The sequence below is a fragment of the Mus pahari genome, chromosome 14 (genome assembly GCF_900095145.1).
Source record: "Mus pahari chromosome 14, PAHARI_EIJ_v1.1, whole genome shotgun sequence".
Taxonomy (NCBI): Eukaryota; Metazoa; Chordata; class Mammalia; order Rodentia; family Muridae; genus Mus; species Mus pahari.
The window spans coordinates 36,751,109-36,769,914 of record NC_034603.1 but is presented as its reverse complement, the minus strand read 5'-3'; the positions used below and the strand labels follow the sequence as shown (position 1 = coordinate 36,769,914).

Genomic DNA, 18,806 nt, shown 5'->3' with positions numbered 1-18,806 from the left:
GTTTTTCGAGACAGGGTTTCTCCGTATAGCCCTGCCTGTCCTGGAACTCACTTTGTAGACCAGACTGGCCTCGAACTCAAAAATCTGCCTGCCTCTGCCTCCCGAGTGCTGGGATTAGCACTCTTAATCACTAAGCCATCTCTCCAGCTCCAGTGACTGGGGCTGGGGGGGGGGTGTTTCTTAAACTCAGCTTCAGAGTCTCTTCTTGGGGGATAGGACTCGAACACAGACTTAGTAGCTCACGTGGAGGCTTGCCTTTGCAGAGAGCAAATTACAAGATGCCACCCTGCTTTCGTCTTTGATGAAACTCTGCTGGTTCTTTTATCCTTACTTCTTAGAATATGTCCTAACATATATAAATATAAATGTTTATAGGTATGTGTGTTTGCTGCTGTGCTTGACTGAAATTCAAGATGCTCACACAGCAGCCAGAGGAGGGCATTGGATAGATGTGCCCCACTTTCTACCTCCTTTGAGGCAGGGTCTCTCCTCGAATCTGGAGCTGGCATTTTTGTGGCCAGCAAACCTCTATGATCTTTCTGTCCCCACCCTCGACAGCACTGAAGTTACAGGGCGTTGAAAGCTAACACCTAGCATGTTACAAGGAACGCTGGGATCCAAATTGAGGTCCTCACGGCTCTCAGGGCTATGCGGTGCTGTAACCGGGTTTCTGTTGCTCTGATAAAACACTGACCAAAATCATCATGGTGCAGGAAAATGTTTATTTCACTTACACTTCTGCTTCACAGTCTGTCATGGAGGGAAGCCAGAGCAGGAGCTGAAGCAGAGACCATGGAGGCATGCCGCTTTCTGGCTCACTCTCCATCTGGTCCCTCAGTCTGCTTTCTGAAACAACCCAGGACTACCTGGCCAGGGATGGCACCGCCTACCATAGGTTGAGCCCTCTCACATCAATTATCAACCAAGAAAATGCCCCACAGACTTGTCCACAGTCCAATCTGATGGAGGAAGTTCCTCAACTGAGGTCCCCTCTTCCCAGGTGACTGTAGCTTGTGTCATCTGGGCAAAGAGCCAAGCACTGCTGACCACCGAGCCCTCTCCCCAGTCCCTCTTTCATTTTCTATTAAAAGTGTGTCAAGAATAGCACAGTGATTCTTGTTCATTTCCTCCGCACAATCTCTAAGCACGAACATCGGACACCTTGGCTTTGTCTCATCTCCTCCCTCTCCACATGCTTTCTTTCTGTCCTGTTACCATCTCAGTGGAAGTCGCGGTGAGCCGCATGCTGCTCTCCACCACTCCCCTCCTCCCAATAGTTCAACAAGTAGGTAGTTTCCAAAATCCAGGCCATGCTCTTACGTAACCGCAGTACATGCTCTCTAGTGGTCAAGACAGTATCCCTGACGCAACACTACCTGATCCTCAGCCAGTGCTGAGGTTCCCCAGTGATCCCTCCGTGCTGAACCAAACACCAGATCATGCAGCAGGCTCTGCGTCCAGCAGCCATGTCTCTCTAGCCTTAGTTGGTCAGAATAGCGGTTTAGTGTTTGTCTTTCAGGATTGTTGAAGTATTGTTGTTTTGGAAAGAATTCAGACGGAATAATTTATAGGGTGTCTGAGTTTATCAATTGTTTCTCTATAATTAGACTCGATTGATGTCTTTTTAGTGGAAAAAATTACACACACGTGGCCATGTTCCCCTCAACGCCTCGTTCTGAGTGCAGAGATGATCTCCCTAACTGCCCAGACCTAACTTTGATTCCTGAATGACATCTGTCAAGTTTCTCCAATGAAGATTGTATCAAGTCTGTCTTCCTCTAATACAAAGGAGGCAGAATGTGCTATAAAAACAGGCTAGAGAAACAGCTTGGGGGAGCCCAGAGCAAACAGGGCTGCAGGCTGAACCACCAGCTCCAGAAACAAGATCCTGGACTAGGAGCTTGATTTGGGGTCTCTGGGAACAATAAAAGACTTCCATGGGAAAAGACAACAACCACAAAAGCCATCCACATTAAAAGTAAAACAATGACAAAAACAAAACCTCCATTAGCCATGTGTGAAGGCACAGGTCTTTTAATCCCAGCACTTGGGAAGCAGAGGCAGGCTGGTCTCTGAGTTCATGGCCAGGCTGGTCTACAGAGTGAGTTCTAGGACAGCCAAGGTTAAACCCTGTCTCAAAAAGAAGGAGGACGAGGTAAAGGAGGAGGAAAAGGGAGAAGAGGAAGAGGGAGAGGAGGAGGGAGAAGAGACAGAGGGAGAGGAGGAGGGAGAAGAGAAAGAGGGAGAGGAAGAGGAGGGAGAAGAAAAAGAAGAGGAGGAAGCAGCAAAGAAGAAAGAAGAAATGGCCCGGTGGTCGATAGCATCTGCTGGTCTTGTGAAGGACTCAGCCAGCGTGGGTTCCCAGCACCCACATCAGACTGCTCACAGCCATCTAACTGCAGTACGGAAGGATCTGTATCTCCTTCTGGCCTCGGTGGGCCCTGCACACTCATGGTGCACATCCATACACTTAGCCACGTGTGTGCACATACCTACACTCAGATCCACAGGAATGTGTGGGCCTACTGTGCACATACACATGTGGTGCACACACACAAAGTAAATAAATCTTGCCACGTAGGCAGGATGGAGAATGTTCATTGATGAACTGCAACTCTTCAAAACGCAGCTTAAGTGAAGTTTGTGGGGAACCCTCCTTAGGCACCTCTTGACAGACAGGCTTGTGCCCGTTTCTTCAGTCTTTGTAATGTGGTACATAGTTGGTGTTTATTAGTGTTGAGTTCGTGAAACTGACAGACTAGAGAGAGGAATGTGTACAAGAGGAATTGACAGAAGAAAAGTATTGGCTGAGATTTCTCTTTCTTCCTTCCTTCCTGTAGACTGCTGACCCCAAACTAGCTATGTAGCTAAAGATGACCCTGAGTGCTAGGATTACAGATTGATGCATTTCTGAGGATTAAATTTAGGGCTTTGGGTATGGTAAGCACGCACAACTCTACCAACTGGGTCCTATCTCCCTCCTTTGGTGGGTTTCAGGGTCCCTCCAGGAAACAGAACTCCTGTGTATATGGAGAGGAAGAGGGGTGGTGATCTCTAGTCATCCACACTGGTCTTCTTCACTAAGGGGACTAAAGGGTGGCTGTGTCTTTTCAGATGATGTGGGTCTGTGCTGACCAAGATCCTTGTGGACCCTACAGTCAAGGCAGTCATTTCTCAGGAGACAGGGCTGGTGTGAACTTGGGTGGGGGACTACTTGGTGACTCAGGGACCAAGCAAAGACACAAAGCCTGCCATTTGGACAACCCTAGAGGAAAGGCTGCGTAGCCCTCAAGCACATGCCCTTCAACAAGGCAGGAAGCGCCTAACAGTGAAAAAGCAATCTTAGGCTAAAGGTTCCAGTGTGGAGAAGTTGTTCTGAGGAACAAGATCAGCAGAAGGAACACAGGCTTTCTACTGTAACAGAAAAGTAGCAATTTGCAAAGGCGACCAGAGAAAGCAAAGTATCAGCCTCAGGTTTTAAAAGGAAAGGTTGAAATGTGCCCAGCTCTTCCCTGGAATCATAAATCAGCTGTGAAGAGGGAGAGCAGCTGAAGAGGCAGAGCAGCTGCAGACAAAGCAAAGCCCCTCGAGCGGACTCCGACCTACCGGAGAAGCCGGCTTTCTCAGGAAGCTTCTATTTCCTGCCTGCTTTGTTTGCTTGGAAAACTCCAAGGAGTCAGCCATCTGGGGTAATTAATTGTAGGGTTGGAAAAAAAAAAGTCAGAACCTGTATAAACAAAGATTAGCAGGAAGATAATAAAAGGGAGCAAGAAACAAAAAAGGAAGAAAGCAAATTAAAAGAATCCAAATTCAGCGGGATGAGAGTGGGAACAAGATTTCAGGCAATAAGCTTTTTGAGTGAAAGTCCTAAGTAGGCTCTAGGTTGGGTTTTTTTTTTTTTTTTTTTTTTTGCTTTGTTTTGTTTTGTTTTCGTCTTTTTTTTTTTTTTTTCCGTCTTTATTTTCATTCTCTATGTACGAATGCTTTGCCTGCACGTCTGCATATGCACTGCATGTGTACCTGGTGCCTTCAAAGATCAGAAGAGAGCAACAGAGCACCCGGAACCAGCGTCATAGGCTGTGAGCCACCGTGTGAGTGCAGAGAACAGACTCCACATCCTCTGGCTGGCAGAGCAGCCAGTATGCTTAACCACGGAGGCAGCTCCCCAGCCTCTGTATAGTCTTCCTTTTGTGGTGCTCACATGGAAGTGCCAATCTTTGGAATGCCAGGCAGGTGGTCTACCACTGAGCTTTACACCCTGCTTTCATAGTTAAATATCTGGGATTTCAGGGTTGGAGAGATGGCTCAGCAGTTAAGAGCACTGACTGCTCTTCCAGGGGTCCTGAATTCAAATCCCAGCAACCATGGTGGCTCACAACCATCTGTAATGAGATCTGATGCCTCTTCTGGTGTGTCTGAAGACAGCTACAGTATACTTTCATATAATAAATAAATAAAATTAAAAAAAAAGTATCTCAGGTTTCAAATCAATTTTTACAAAATTTCACAAAACCATTGGAAAGACCTATAAACCATACATTAAAAAAAGAAAGAAAGAAAAGAAAACGAGCCAGGCGTGGTGGTGCACGCCTTTTATCCCAGCATTCGGGATGCAAAGGCAGGCGGATCTCTATGTATTCTGGCATAGATCTTGTCTATAGCTAGTTAGATATGCAAACCCCACAATAATAAAATAAAAATGACAATTTTAAAAGAAAATGGCCTTTAAAAACATAATGTTTTTTTTTTTTTTTTTTTAAGAATTATTTATTTTATGTATGTGAGTACACTGTCGCTGTCTTTAGACGCACCAGAAGAGGGCATCAGATCACATTACAGATGGTTGTGAGACACTATGTGGTTGCTGGGAATTGAACTCAGGACCTCTGGAAGAGTAATCAGTGCTCTTAACCACTGAGTCATCTCTCCTGCCCCATCATATTTTTTTGAATAGTGATTCATGCCTTTAATTCCAGCACTCAGGAGGCAGAGGCAGAGGCAGAGGCAGACAGATCTCTGTGAGTTCAAGAATGGCTTGGTTTGTTCCACCCTGTCTGGAAAAAACTAATAATAATTTTAATAATCTGATTTCCCTTTCCCAGCCCCCGGAATGATGACTCCGAAACAAATACCTTTTTAATGCCTAGGCCATAAACTTTGCCTCATTCCCTGACTAGCTTGTATCTTATTTAACCCATTTAAAAAAAATTTTTTTTTTTTTTTTGAGTAGTGTAGCCCTGGCTGTCCTGGAACTCACTCTGTAGACCAGGCTGGCCTTGAACTCAGAAATCCTCTTGCTTCTGCCTCCCGAGTGCTGGGATTACAAAGAGAGACCTTGCCTCAAAACTAACTAAGCAACCAACTAATTAAAATGGGGGGAGGGTGGAGAGTCACCACATCTTAATCAGTTAAGTGAGCAAAAGTAACTGTCACTCAACAACTGAACCCAGCTCTTGGTATGTTCTGCACTGATTAGCTGCTGATCTTTGAGAGTGATAAATACAACATGCTATCTAGCACTGGTGTGGCTCTTTATAGTTCTTTCAAAAATCTAATAAAAATGTGGAGGTCAGAGGACAATCTTACAGAGTCTTTCCTCTTTCCACATTTTCTTTTCTTTTCTTTTTCTTTTTTTCTTTTTTTGGTTTGGTTTCAGACAAGGTTTCCCTATGTAGCTTTGGCTGTCGTGAAACTCACTCTGTAGGCTAAGCTGGCCTTGAACTCAGAGATCCACCACTTGCATTCTGCCTCTCAAGTGCTGGGATTCAAGGCATGCGCCACCACTGCCTGGCCCCCTCCCTCCACTTGCAAGTGGTTCCTTGGCATTGAGCTTAGACTGTCAGGATTGCAGCAAGCACCTCTATCTGCTGAGCCCTCTTGCCTGCCCTCCTTATAGTACATGAAACATTTTAACACAAGGGCCGGGACACTCTGCTGGAAAGTAACACACACCCCTGGCCCTGTGCATAGCAGAAGTTCATTGAAGGGCAAGCTTAGTTCTTTCCACAACATTCCTTAACTCTGGGGCAAGAGAGCCCTGTGCAGTTCTCTTAGGAGCTAGAAGGCAGAATGCTCACCCTTGAAGGTCAGCCTGTGACCTAGTAAGTGACTGTTCATGTGAGCAGGCACGACTGTGGCGCAATGGCGCCGAATGCTACCCCGGTGGGACCAGACAAGACCAGCAGACTGGCTTTTGCTATCCTGTCTCCATTGCTTCTTTTCCTGTTGAGAGGTGAGAATTTACTAAGGGTTTGCTAGTCATGAGGAGGAAGTAGCCTCTCCACCCCCTCTCCAAACTTATTACCCTCTCAGAAGCCCCATTGTATCCCTGAGACTTGGAGCGATTATCATGACTTTCACAAAAGAGACAGGACTTGGTTAAGAGCACTGACTGCTCTTCCAGAGGACCTGAGTTCAATCCCCAGCAACTACATGGTGGCTCACAACCATCTCTAATGGCATCCACCGCCCTCTTCTGGTGTGTCTGAAGACAGTAACAGTGTACTCACATAAATAAAATAAATCTTTAAAAACAAAACAAAAAAACAGCCGGGCAGTGGTGGCGCACGCCTTTAATCCCAGCACTTGGGAGGCAGAGGCAGGCGGATTTCTGAGTTCGAGGCCAGCCTGGTCTACAGAGTGAGTTCCAGGATAGCCAGGGCTACACAGAGAACCCAGTCTTGAAAAAACAAAACAAAACAAAACAAAACACCAACCAACCAACCAAACCAAACCCCCAAAACCCCCCAAACATTAGAAAAGATCTTTGAAGATGATTATAAAGTCAAGTCATTTTGGATAGGTCCCAATCCCACTGATATACTTATTAAAAAAAAAAAAAGGGGGATCATGAATAGGGATGAATGGGAGTTTCAAAGAGGACTGTAGTTAAGAGCAGTAGCTGCTCCTGCAGGACCAGGACTCAAGTCCTGGAACCCACACAACAGCCCACAACCAACTGTTAACACCAGTTCCAGAGGATCTTCAGGCCTTGAGCACTCATGCATGGTACACATATACACATATAGACAAAGCATATTCATAAAATAGTCTTAAAAGATTAAAATTAAAAAACCCTATAGACTGCTTCATGATTGTGTGTGTCATCCTTGCAAAGGGGCCACACTGAACTTTTCTGTGACCTTCCAATGTTACTATGTGTGCTCCTGAAGCAAGCACTCTTACAGTCTTTGGAAACTTTCAAGTAATTTGAACCCATTTGATCCTCACGCCCCCCTAAATGCCAGGATTATAGGTGCTCACTACCATGCCTAGCACAAAGTACATTTTTTTTTTTTTTTTGAAAAGCAAACAAAATCGAGGGGACAAATGTATTTTCCAGCTGAGAAGAGCCTATGGTAGATCAGTGGGTGATCTTGACTCCTGAGACTGAGATGGTTATAAACGGTGAAGGCCATTTCAGGTGTGTCGGGGATTCCCTTCCCGCTCTGCACAGCCAGCATGAAGTCAAGCAGACAGATGTCCACATCTGCAAAGCTCCTGGGAAAGAAAGTAATGTTGGGACTCACCGTACCCCTCACCCAGCAGCTCACTCAGATGGTGGCTGTGTCTCTAGGACTGCCAGGAAACCAGGAGGTGGAAGGTCAGCTCAAGGGAGGGGTGTAACTGTCCTTGTAACTTGGGCCTCCTGCACCCTGCTTGACTATTACAAAGGACAATGTCTTGGAAGGAGAATGGAATGTGAGCTGCTGGCCAGGGACAGAACAAGACATTGAACCCTAAAAACAAGCTGGCAATGATGTCCTTTCCTGTCCAAAAATAATGCAGCTTCCCTTGATAGTCACATTGGCTCACCAAAAACGTAATGGCCAGGGCTGGACATCTGTAATTCCAGTTCTAGAGGGTCTGCTAACCTCTTTTGGCCTCTGTGGGCACCAGGTGTTTGGTGAACCTACCCACATACAAACATCCCTACACATACATTTTTTTTTTTTTAAGACTTATTTATTATATGTAAGTACACTGTAGCTGTCTTCAGACACTCCAGAAGAGGGAGTCAGATATTGTTACAGATGGTTGTGAGCCACCATGTGGTTGCTGGGATTTGAACTCCAGACCTCTGGAAGAGCAGTCAGGTGCTCTTACCCACTGAGCCATCTCACCAGCCCCACATAAATCTTTTAAAAAATAACAAAGTCTCCAGCTCTTTGCTGAAGGTAAAATCGGCTGGTAGCAGGCACATCATGAGGCCCCACTATTGGTGGGTAATATCCCTTCACCTGTTTGAACTTGTTTCTCATGACACCTCTTTGAGGTAGGCAACATGGAGGATGTTAGTGTCCTGGAGGGGCCCGGCAGGAAGGATGATCAGGAGTTTTAGCTTGTTCTGGGACATGGAGGAAGACAGATGTGGAGGATAAAAGGCTTTTATTTAATTAACTAATCGATTGACACGGGGTTTTTCTGTGTCATCCTGGTTGTCCTGGAACTCACTCTGTAGACCAGGCTGGCCTCAAACTCCGGAGGAATTGTCTCTGCCTCCCAAGTGCTGGGATTAAGGCGTGTGCCACCACACCTGGCTTGAGAATCCCTTATTAATCCAGCTCATGGGTGGTGTTCCCTGAGCTACTTTATTCTAGGTCTTGAGAGCGTAACAGTGCATGGGTCCTTTGCCTAGATCAGTCACCCCAGTTCTGAACAGTAACCCAGTTTGCCCTTCTCTCTAGCTAGGCCAGTGACTTCAAGCCAACTTTCATGTTTTGCTCCAGAAACCTGTTGTTTCCATGGCAATTAGTCACTTCCTGGAATGCACTGACCTGTGCCAAGAATACAACATAAATCTGCCTGCCTCTGCCTCCCAAGTGCTGGGATTAAAGGCGTGTGCCCCCACCGCCCAGCTAAATCTTATATTCTTGAGGTGTACATGAGAGGCAGACTCTGGCCTACATTTAAAATATTTCAAGCAGACCACAGAATTCTTCCTTTAAGTTACTGTAAGAGCAGTTTCTCTTAACAAGGTTGGGTGCTGTGAACTCAACATCCAGTCCTCTGCAAGAGCAGTGTGTAGTCTTAACTCCATGATCTGGCTGGCTTCCAGTGGGGCTTTTAATCTTTTAGCATTTTGTACCTATATATTTGCCTGCATGCACTTAAGTATACTACATACCCAGTGTCTAGATGTTATCAGGATCCCTAGAAACTGTTGTGCCAGCATGAGATGCTGCAAACTGAGCTTAGGCCCTATGAAAGCTGCAACACATGTTTTTGAGTGCTGAATCATTTCTCCAGTTCTTATGCTCAACTTTTTTATGTGGGTGCTGGGGCCTTGAACTCTGGTCCAAATGCATACATTACACTTACTGAGTGATAGAGAACTAGTTCTCAGGCCATGCTCACTCTCTGCTGGTTTTGGCTTTGGCTCTTTCTGACCTGGATTGTCATACCACAGGGCTTTCAGATCAGCCACATTCCCCATGTGCTAAGTCCAGTTTACACCTCTCCACTGAACCTGCATCACTGGCTGGTTATTCTCTTCATCTGGATACCTCCTCATGGCTATGGAAGACAAAGTGTTTAAGCTCTTCAAGTCATGGTCAAAGGTACAGCCTATAAGAACATGGCAGTGTAGCCACGTCTACGAGAATCCCTTTCCTGACTTACTAGGGCAAAGCTGCTGGAGCAATCTATTTTTTTTTTCCGAGACAGGGTTTCTCTGTATAGCCCTGGCTGTCCTGGAACTCACTCTGTAGACCAGGCTATCCTCAAATTCAGAAATCCGCCTGCCTCTAAGTGCTGGGATTAAAGGTAACATTTTCTAATTAAAAAAAAAAAAAAAAAAAAAAAAAAAAAGAGGAAATGTAGCCAGGCATGGAGATCTCAGAGTTTGGGGCCAGTCTGGCCTAGTGAGAACCTATCTCAAATGAGGGGGAAAAATTTAGATAAACATTATAACAGGATTGGCAAAGCATAAAGCAGTTCCCCTTCAACAGGAAACCCAGCGTCTCCCATGTCTAAGTATGACCTCATACCCCTCTGGCCTTTCTATTCCAGCCGGTTCAGAGCACCATCTGTGCTTACCCACCTGCCCGGGGCAGCAGGACTGGAAATCTGCTGAGGCAACCATCTTACTTGGGGACCCTGCCAGGCTTTGCTTCAAGCAAAGTGCTGAAGTGCACTGTTCCTCAAGTTACTGTTAAATACCTAAATCCTCCAACCTGACAGCGGCTGCCAACTGCAGGACACTCCAGACATGGTTCTGTCAGATTTTATATATGACCCAGGCCAGCCTCAATGTTTCTGCTTCCACCTCAGCGGGAATTTCAGTTATCACAGCACTGATCCAACATTAGCACAGGGAAGTAAAATTTTATCACAGTGATACAAATTCTCACTGTAATCACTGCAGCCAGGTTTTCTCCAGTGAGACAACGCATGTTTTTCCAGAGTTGGAGAGCTGGCTCAGCAGTTAAGAGCCAGCTGCTCCTTTAGAGGAACCTAAGCTCAAGTCTGGGGACCCAACAATTTGATTCAAGGGGATCTGGTGCCCTCTTCTGGCTTTTGTAGACACTGAGAATTTGGCATACAAACACACACACAAATATAAGTACATGTCAGTTTTTCCAATAGTTTAGGCCCTATGAGATGGTACCACCCTTCAAGACCAAACAATCTGTAAGACTCAAAAAGTGGGAGTACTGACTCTTATGGGCCCTTTCCAGGAATATTTTAAACCGGTTATTCCTATAAATAACGGCCATTCCAAGATTCAAATTCGCCATAGCTCCTGGTTCCACAAAACTATCAGGAAACGGGGGGATGGGGATTAGGTCCACATAACCTGTCATAGTGCTATCAGACCATCTGAGGGTGGCTGTCCTTTCCAGACCCCAAAGACTGACACAGAAGCAAAGTGAGCCACAGAAAACAAGGTACTTGGAAAATACCACACAAGGCAGAACTACTCAAGCAGTCTTTAATGAAAGCTGTGCATAAGATGTCTCTATTCCTGCATCTTCTCAATTGTTTCTTCCTTATATTTGCCCTTCTCCTTTCCTACTTGCCGGGACTTGGCTTTCCTCTCCAGGATCTTCTTGCGGTCCTTGTCCAGCTTTAGCCTGGTGATAACTACCTGCACAAAAAGAAACAGCCCCAAGCGTTAAGCAACAACTTAGGCCCAATTACAGGTCCCACTTCCCATTCCTGAAGCCAGGGTAGTAGATACCTAAATGTTTCTTTCTAAAAACCTATTCAAATGATCATACAGCTTTGGAGCAGAAGCCCAGTTTACCCAGTTAGTCTAATCTTACCACTAGCTGCACTGAGGACCAAAGACCAAGAAATGACCACTGCATTTACCTTGAAAACTGAGCTAGTGGTGGGAAGCAAAAACCAAAACCAGCAACAAAACCCAAAACCATTACAATGTTACGTACAGAATAAAAATGTTCTTTCTGTTAAAGGTCCTGAGTTCAATTCCCAGTGACCACACAGTGGCTCACAACCATCTGTGATTGGATCAGATGCCCTCTTCTGGTGTGTCTGAAGAGAGCAATACTGTACTCACATAGATAAATAAAAAAAGACATCATACTTGGGGCAGGTGTTGTGGCCCAGGCCTTTAATTTCAGTGTTCAGGAGGCTGAGACAGACAGACCTCTGAGTACCAGAAACACAAAAACTCAGAGCTTACTAAGGCCATGTGCTGGGCTGGAGAGAGGGCCAACAGACCCAGATCTTTGATCTCCGTGGGTACCACACACACAGAAGCAACCACGACATGTACTATGTGATGGGGAATGGAATGAAATCATGGCATAATTCTAGCACTAATTCAAGTCTGAAGCCGGGTGTGGTGGCGCACACCTTTAATCCCAGCACTCAGGAGGCAGAGGCAGGTGAATTTCTGAGTTCAAGGCCAGCCTGGTCTACAAAGTGAGTTCCAGGACAGCCAGGGCTACACAGAGAAACCCTGTCTTGAAAAACAAACAAACAAACAAACAAACAAACAAACAAAAAAAGAGAGAGAGAGAGAAGTATGTATAGGACAGGTATATATTATGTGATGGTCTACTTTGACTTATATAACCATTTTATGGGATTACGACCTTAGCTCCGGGTCGCTTTTTACTGCCAATACCTTAAGCCTCACTGATCGCTTAATTATACTGAACCCACAAAATAAGCAGGGCTGAAGCTCTAATCCTCTCATAACCACCCCTTTCTCCGTCTTCAGAATATTAATCATTAAGCCAAGTGTTTGAGGAAAAGCAGGCAGTGATGTTCAGGACACTGATTTTAAACACCACATTGCTTTAGGATGCATTCCTAGCACAGGGGCCACTTGCAGGTGCCCTGTACATAAGCAACAACCATCAAAGCAAGTGGTTTCCTCCTTCAAAAACACTCACCTTGCTGGGGTGGATGCCCACATGGACAGTTGTGCCATTAGCCTTCTCTCTCTGGACTCGTTCAATGTAGATGACATACTTCTTCCTGTACACTTGGACCACCTTGCCAATCTGCTGGCCTTTGTAGTGTCCTCGAACAACCTGAGTGCAAGTTAAAAACAAAACAAAACAGTGAGCAAGGGCAAGAATGTAACACAGAGAACTAGAACTTCTGAATCATTTATCTACCGTGTATGTCCAACAGACCCACACTTTCCCTTTTTGGGGTGGGGATGGAGTTACTGGGACTTAAATCCAGGACCTGTACGTACAAGGCAGGCACTATATAAACAGCTTAATCTCCAACCCTGAACCTTTTAATTTTTAAAGAATGAAAACCAGGCCAGTCACTTACAGCAAAGAAAGGCTTTTTAAGTAACAGACAAATCATGACTGTTGCCATCCTACAGCTATTTTCAACCCATATCTATCAGTTTCATTTTATTAAGTATTCTTAGAAAGTGTTGTTACAAAGAAACCCCCACCCTGTGTTCTTTTAAAGGCTTCTAGAACTTACCAATCACTAGTTATAAATTACAACTGCAGATAATCTCGCCCCAATAGAATCCCACACCAGGACATTAGCAACCAGTAGAGGCGGGACCAAAAAGCACGCCGCTTTCCAGTTCTCTTGATGCAAAGCAACCCTTTCAAACATCCTACCCAGGTCTGAATAAAAGGCAGGGGAATCTACTTGGGAAGCCTTGTGGCCTGGGAATCAGTGGAGGACCAGAAAACACAATTGCTGACGTTTTCTCTTCCCCCTCCCCAATAACCGTAAAGTTCCACTCAGATTCGCCTCACCAAGCGAGGACACCTACCTGAACCTCATCATCCTTCCGAATGGGCATAGACCGAACGTTATACTTCTGTCTCAGCTCTTTGGAAAGAGGGGAAGACATGATCTTCCTCCGAATGTGAGACGGCGCGTTGAAATGCCGCTTGCGGTTCTTGCTTCGGTCAGACGTCACGAAGGGATTGAACTTCATTTTGGCTAAAAACAACAGAAGACCCTTTAACGCTTCGAGTCTCAATCAGTTCCCCAAACCGCATCAACTCCACTCCAGGAAGCACACCACGTTCACTGGACGGTTATCATGTCAGTTACTCCAGGACACCTTCCTATCTGAGGGTTTTCTTGCGTCTTTCAAGGTGAAGACTGCCATTAGTCACAGCTAGCTTCCTTTTAAACCTGACTTTCCAACTTCAGCACCCTGGGACAGCGTCGGTCTTGACCTCATCTACAGACCCCGGGGCTCTGCATCTCGCCCCCCACTTGAGCATGGAAGCAAGGGCGGGATCTCTGAGCCCTCCCAAGCGGCGAGAGGGCTAACCGCACGGATGACCCGGGGCTATCATTGAGTTAACTCCATCTCCATGGGCCCCGCCGGCCTTCGAGTCGGCGACCCTGGTCCCCTACCCCTCTCCAGCCCCGCGGTCCCTGGCTAGGAAAGACACGAACCGAGCCCGTCCCAGCTCGGCTCCCTGGCTGATGCCGGGCTAGCAAGGCCGTCTCGGGGCCTCGGGACAGAAGAGCCTCACGGCCTCGCCGCGGATGGCTGCGGATTGCCCGCGACAACCCGCCAAGAACTCACCGGCTGCGATCCACCGATGGCCGCAAAAGGAAAGAGAACTACACGCGACTTCCGGTTCTGTAAGTCGCCGCGAGATCTCGCGAGAGTCTCCGAGCGAAAGGGGAGAGGAGGTTGGGCGAAAAGAAGAAACTAGGCATGGGAGCTTAGCGACATCTAGCCGCCCGGAGGGGCACTGCAAGGGATTCTGACGTCATCCCTCGGAGGTGTGCGTGCTAGGCTTAGTCCTCTGGGGGAAGGCAGTGCTCCCGGGATGAAGAGGGTTGCTTAGGGACCGTAGGCCGGCCTGATGGAGGAGTGAGAGGACCTGGGGGACCTCACCCTCCCATTCCTGGGCTCCGGGCGTAGCGCAAGTCTTACTTTTAGCCGCCGAGTGACTCTGGGACCTTGGCAGACGGTTACCTGGGTGACTTGACCTATAGGAGTTAGTCCTTATAATTAGCCCCAGCCGGCTGCACCCACATCTGGGTCCTTCTGCGAAATCGAGGTTATCCCTCACCTGGACGGTCGGAAATAGATCTTGGCTCCCTGATGATGCCAAGATGCTGGTTCAGACCACGCTTAAACAAACAGATCCGAGGCCAGATTCCCTGGAGCTCCCAGGGACTGGACCATCAACCAAAGAGTACAGGCTCCGGTCACAAACGGGGCAGAGGATGGCCTTGTTGGACATTAGTGAGAGGGGCGGCTCTTGGGCCTGAGGGTGTTCCATGCCCCAGTGGAGGGGAATTCCAGGGCGGGAAGATGCGAGTGGGTGGTGGGTAGGAGAGCACCTCATAGAGGCAGGGGCAGAGGGGAGGGGATAGGGGAGTTCCGAAGGGGAGACCTGGAAAGGGGAAAACATTTGAAATGTTAATAAAGAAAATATCCTGCCGGGCGGTGGTGGCGCACGCCTTTAATCCCAGCACTCGGGAGGCAGAGGCAGGCGGATTTCTGAGTTCGAGGCCAGCCTGGTCTACAAAGTGAGTTCCAGGACAGCCAGGGCTACACAGAGAAACCCTGTCTCGAAAAACCAAAAAACCAAAACCAAAACCAAATCCAAAACCAAAAACAAAACAAAACAGGGAGCTTACTGAACACTAGGCACACACAACACACTCTTCCATGCCCTTTCACGTTGCTAATGTCTTTAGGCTGATGCAGGTGTACTGTTCTCCGTTTACAGAGTGGATATCTGAGCCATGGAACAGTGACAGGAAGGTGCAAGGGGACACAGGACCTATGACTTCTAGCGGAGTTTAGAACCTATGAGGCGGGCTCTCCAGGTCCCCCTGGAAACGATATGACTTGGTTTGAAGGAACTGTCAAGTTGAAGGGCGAGAATCCATATCTTTGAGGGTTCAAAATAGAGTCATCTATATGTATTCATGATTCTTTAAATAGTGTGCTGTCAAATATTCAGTAAAAGAAAGAGCCCCAATTTTATATGTCATTGAAAAATTGAAAGCAGGGTGTGCCAGTGCCCACCTTTAATTCCAACATTTGGGAGGCAGAGGAAGGGGGGCGTGTCTCTGAGTTTGAGGCTAGTCTGGTCTACAGAGTGAGTTTCAGGGCTACACAGAGAAACCCTGTCTTGAAAAACAAGAACAAAAACAAGGCAAAAAAGGGAGAAAGAAAAAGAAAAATTGAATAGAACCTACAGCAGTTCTATCCAACAAATGCTTGTGTTGCACCCTTCATGGGCTAGCCTAGAACACTGCAGTGACAAAATAATTTTAGGTTTGTGCTTGCAGGAAGTCATGGTCCAAGAGGGGAGACAGACGGGGTGGGGGGGAGAAAGTTTTGGACCACGGGAAGCTTGAACCCGCCGTCTTTAGCTTTGGGGTCAGGGAGATGTGTGCAGTGAGGTAGGTCACCCTTGAGTGAGGTCTGAAGAATGTTTAACTTAGCTCCTCGAGGCAGTGGGGTAGCTTGAGGACAGGCAAGTGGCATTTTCCGGGGACTAGGTTCTGTGGCATTTAGAGAGAAGCCCAGAAGTCACAGGGCGATAGGAGCTGCCCTTGGCTCTGCCCTCGGCGCTTTTCTTCCTCCTTTCAGAATCACCAGCTCGCTTTCAGGGGAAGCATATTTAGTTTCCTTAACAATCTCCCCTCTTCCAGGACTCCCCTCGTCCTCTGGGGACACCCTGCCCTGGCTAGCGCCGCCTTGGTTCCAGCAGCAGATTCTGAATCATCAGAATGAAACCTTTAGGTCAGGGTTTGGACAGCACAGCCACTTCATACAGCGATAAGATTGTTAAATTACAGTGGTACAAACTGCCGGTAGTCTAGTCGTGGCTGCTTATCTCTCCAGTGTCTGCTGGGTGTCTGGCTCGCGCCCTTCCTCTCTGCCTTCTAACCTGACTGAAAGAGATCCTTTATTTATTTTAGTTTCCCAAGACAGGGTTTCTCTGTGTAGTTCTGTCTGTCCTGGAACCCACTCTATAGACTAGGTTGGCCCACAGAGCTCTGCCTGTCTCTGCCTCCCAAGAGCTGGGGTTAAAGGTGTGCACCACCCAATAGCTGGGGTTAAAGGCTGAAAAGGATGCTTTAACTTGACCCTGTCGGAGCATTTTGAAGCAGGTCTTAGTGAAGCTGAGCTGCATCAGAGCAGGGATTCCTCCCCACCTCCGATTTCACATCTAAGTGGAACTATACATGTATAGGGGTGTGAGACACAAGTTTCATTTATTTTACTTTTTATGTAGTGCTTATCTTATATGTAGGACTCACTGCTAAGTTCTGTAAGTTCCTCCCCTGAAGGAGCACTTTGCCCAGAAAGAGGAGACACGAGGCAACAAAGAAATATAATAGAATATACCCAGGATGATGGGATGCGGTGTGTGTAGGAACACAGTCACGGTCTGTTCACCTGAGCGGTGTGTGTGTATGGCGGGGGTGGGGTGGGGTGTGGGGTGGAGCATGAGGATGTCTCTGTCCATCAGCTTTTCACTGTTTCTGGAAACTCAAGTCAGGGAAGTTAGTTCCAGAATCTGGTCTGATATGCAGTTTCCTGAGCTTGCCTGGTGAGCCTAGACTGGGGAGTTTGGAGGTTCCAGGCCTCCAACCTGTCCCAGACAGTGGGAGAGGCCTGTGTATGCGCCTCGGAAGGAAGGAAGGGAAAAGCTGCCGTTGTGGTCTGGGAAGGTCTCCCTCTGCAGCCCAGGCCACGCTGAACTCAAGAGCCTCCTGCTTTTGCTTCCTGCATGCTGGCATTCCAGGGATGTGCCAGCATGTCTGGTATCACGTGGTCATCCTTCTGTTTATATTGCTGCTATCCACCTATCTGTCTGTCCGTCCATCTGTCTGTCTGTCAAAATTTATCTTTCTATGCTTTAAGCAACCACCTTTCTCAAGATAGTTGCTTAAATGATACAATTTTAGAGAAATAAAGGGAAGGCAGAGAAAGGGAATCGGAGTGCACTGAGTGATGGGACCCGAGGAAATCACAAGAACTTAGGAACACTGACAGATCAAACATCTGTTTGTGTTTCTTGGTGCCTCTCATCCATAAGATGGCATCTATAAACAGGACAGACCAGCCCTACAGAGCCAGCGGCTGACACCCTTAAATCACAGAACCAGTGCAGTGTTTTGGCAGTTCTCAAACATTCTTTTAAAGTTTATTTTGTAATTTTAAAAATTATGTATGCGCATAGGTGTTTTGTCTATCTATGTAACACATACATTCCTGATACGTGTGGCACCCTGAAATGGGTGTCAGATGCCCTGGGACTGGAGTTCCAGATGGTTGTGTATCGCCTCGTGGGTGCTGGAAGTTGAATCTGGGTTTTCTAATAGAGGAGTCAGTGCTCTTAACCACTGTGTCGTCTCTAGCTCCATTTTAAAATTTCATTATTTTATGTGTATGAGTGTTTTGCCTAAATGTATTCAGTGTATACCACATTGCCTGCCTAGTGCCCCTAGAGGCCAGAAGAGGGCATCACACCTTCCTGAACTGGAATTACAGGTGGTTGTGAGCCACTTTGTGGGTGCTGCGAATCCAACCCATGTATTCTGGTGAATAGTGTGCTGGTTCGTCTTATGTCAACTTCATACACAACCTAGAGTTACCTGCAAGGAGGGAGCCTTAATTGAGAAAATACCTTTCTTAATTAGTGATTAACGCAGGGAGGGCCCGGTCCACTGCAGGCTGTGCTATCCCTGGGCTGGTGGTCCTGGGTTCTATAAAAAAGCAGGCTGAGTAAGCCATGGGGAGCAAGCCAGTAAGCAGCACCCCTCCACGGCCTCTGCATCAGCTCCTGCCTCCAGGTTCCTGCCCTGCTTGAGTTCCTGTCCTGACTTCCTTTGATGCTGATCAGCAAGGTGGAAGTAGAAGCTGAATAAACCCTCTCTCCCCTCTTGCTTTTTGGTCATGGTGTTTCATTGAAACAATAGAAACCCTGACAAGGATAAACATTGAGCTCCATCTCTTCAGCCTCAAGTATTCTCAGGGTGGGTTCCATCTGGGAAGAAGAGTACACTAAAACATATCTTTCCTTCTTTATATATATATATATATAGTGATACAAATGGCCCGTAGTCTTGTTGTGATCTGCTTATCTCACCAGCGTGTGTTGGGTGTGAACCCAGGTCTACGTCCTCCTACACCCTTTCTCTACCGCTGAGCTATCCTCCCAGCCCTCTATTTAGTTTTTGAATAAACATTTGCTTGACTTAAAAGTCCAAAACTGGGCTGGTGAGATGGCTCAGTGGGTAAGAGCGCCCGTCTGCTCTTCCAAAGGTCCCGAGTTCAACTCCCAGCAACCATATGGTGGCTCACAACCATCTGTAACAAGATCTGATGTCCTCTTCTGGAGTGTCTAAAG

The 18,806-nt window shown here is 47.0% G+C and overlaps 1 protein-coding gene and 1 non-coding gene across 2 annotated transcripts; both read right to left on the bottom strand.

Moving 5' to 3' along the window:
• Positions 1-7,072: 7,072 nt before the first annotated feature.
• On the bottom strand, positions 7,073-7,179 carry LOC115065388. The gene has a single exon (XR_003845185.1). It is a non-coding gene; the product is annotated as a U6 spliceosomal RNA (small nuclear RNA).
• Positions 7,180-10,915: 3,736 nt separating this feature from the next.
• Positions 10,916-14,062, bottom strand: Rpl26 (ribosomal protein L26). The gene is made up of 4 exons (XM_021213169.2): positions 14,003-14,062; positions 13,229-13,401; positions 12,369-12,509; positions 10,916-11,089 (listed from the first exon to the last, which is right to left on the bottom strand). The coding sequence occupies exons 2-4, from the start codon at positions 13,394-13,396 to the stop codon at positions 10,961-10,963; spliced, it is 438 nt and encodes a 145-aa protein (XP_021068828.1). The 5' UTR covers positions 13,397-13,401; positions 14,003-14,062; the 3' UTR covers positions 10,916-10,960.
• Positions 14,063-18,806: the final 4,744 nt, after the last annotated feature.

Excerpts from the sequence above, each read along its gene's own strand:
- Rpl26 (XM_021213169.2), bottom strand. The coding sequence starts at position 13,396 with ATGAAGTTCAATCCCTTCGTGACGTCTGACCGAAGCAAGAACCGCAAG. Across the intron at positions 12,510-13,228 it reads GGAAGGATGATGAGGTTCAG|GTTGTTCGAGGACACTACAA; the intron begins GTAGGTGTCCTC and ends ACTTGCACTCAG. Across the intron at positions 11,090-12,368 it reads TGGGCATCCACCCCAGCAAG|GTAGTTATCACCAGGCTAAA; the intron begins GTGAGTGTTTTT and ends CTTTTTGTGCAG.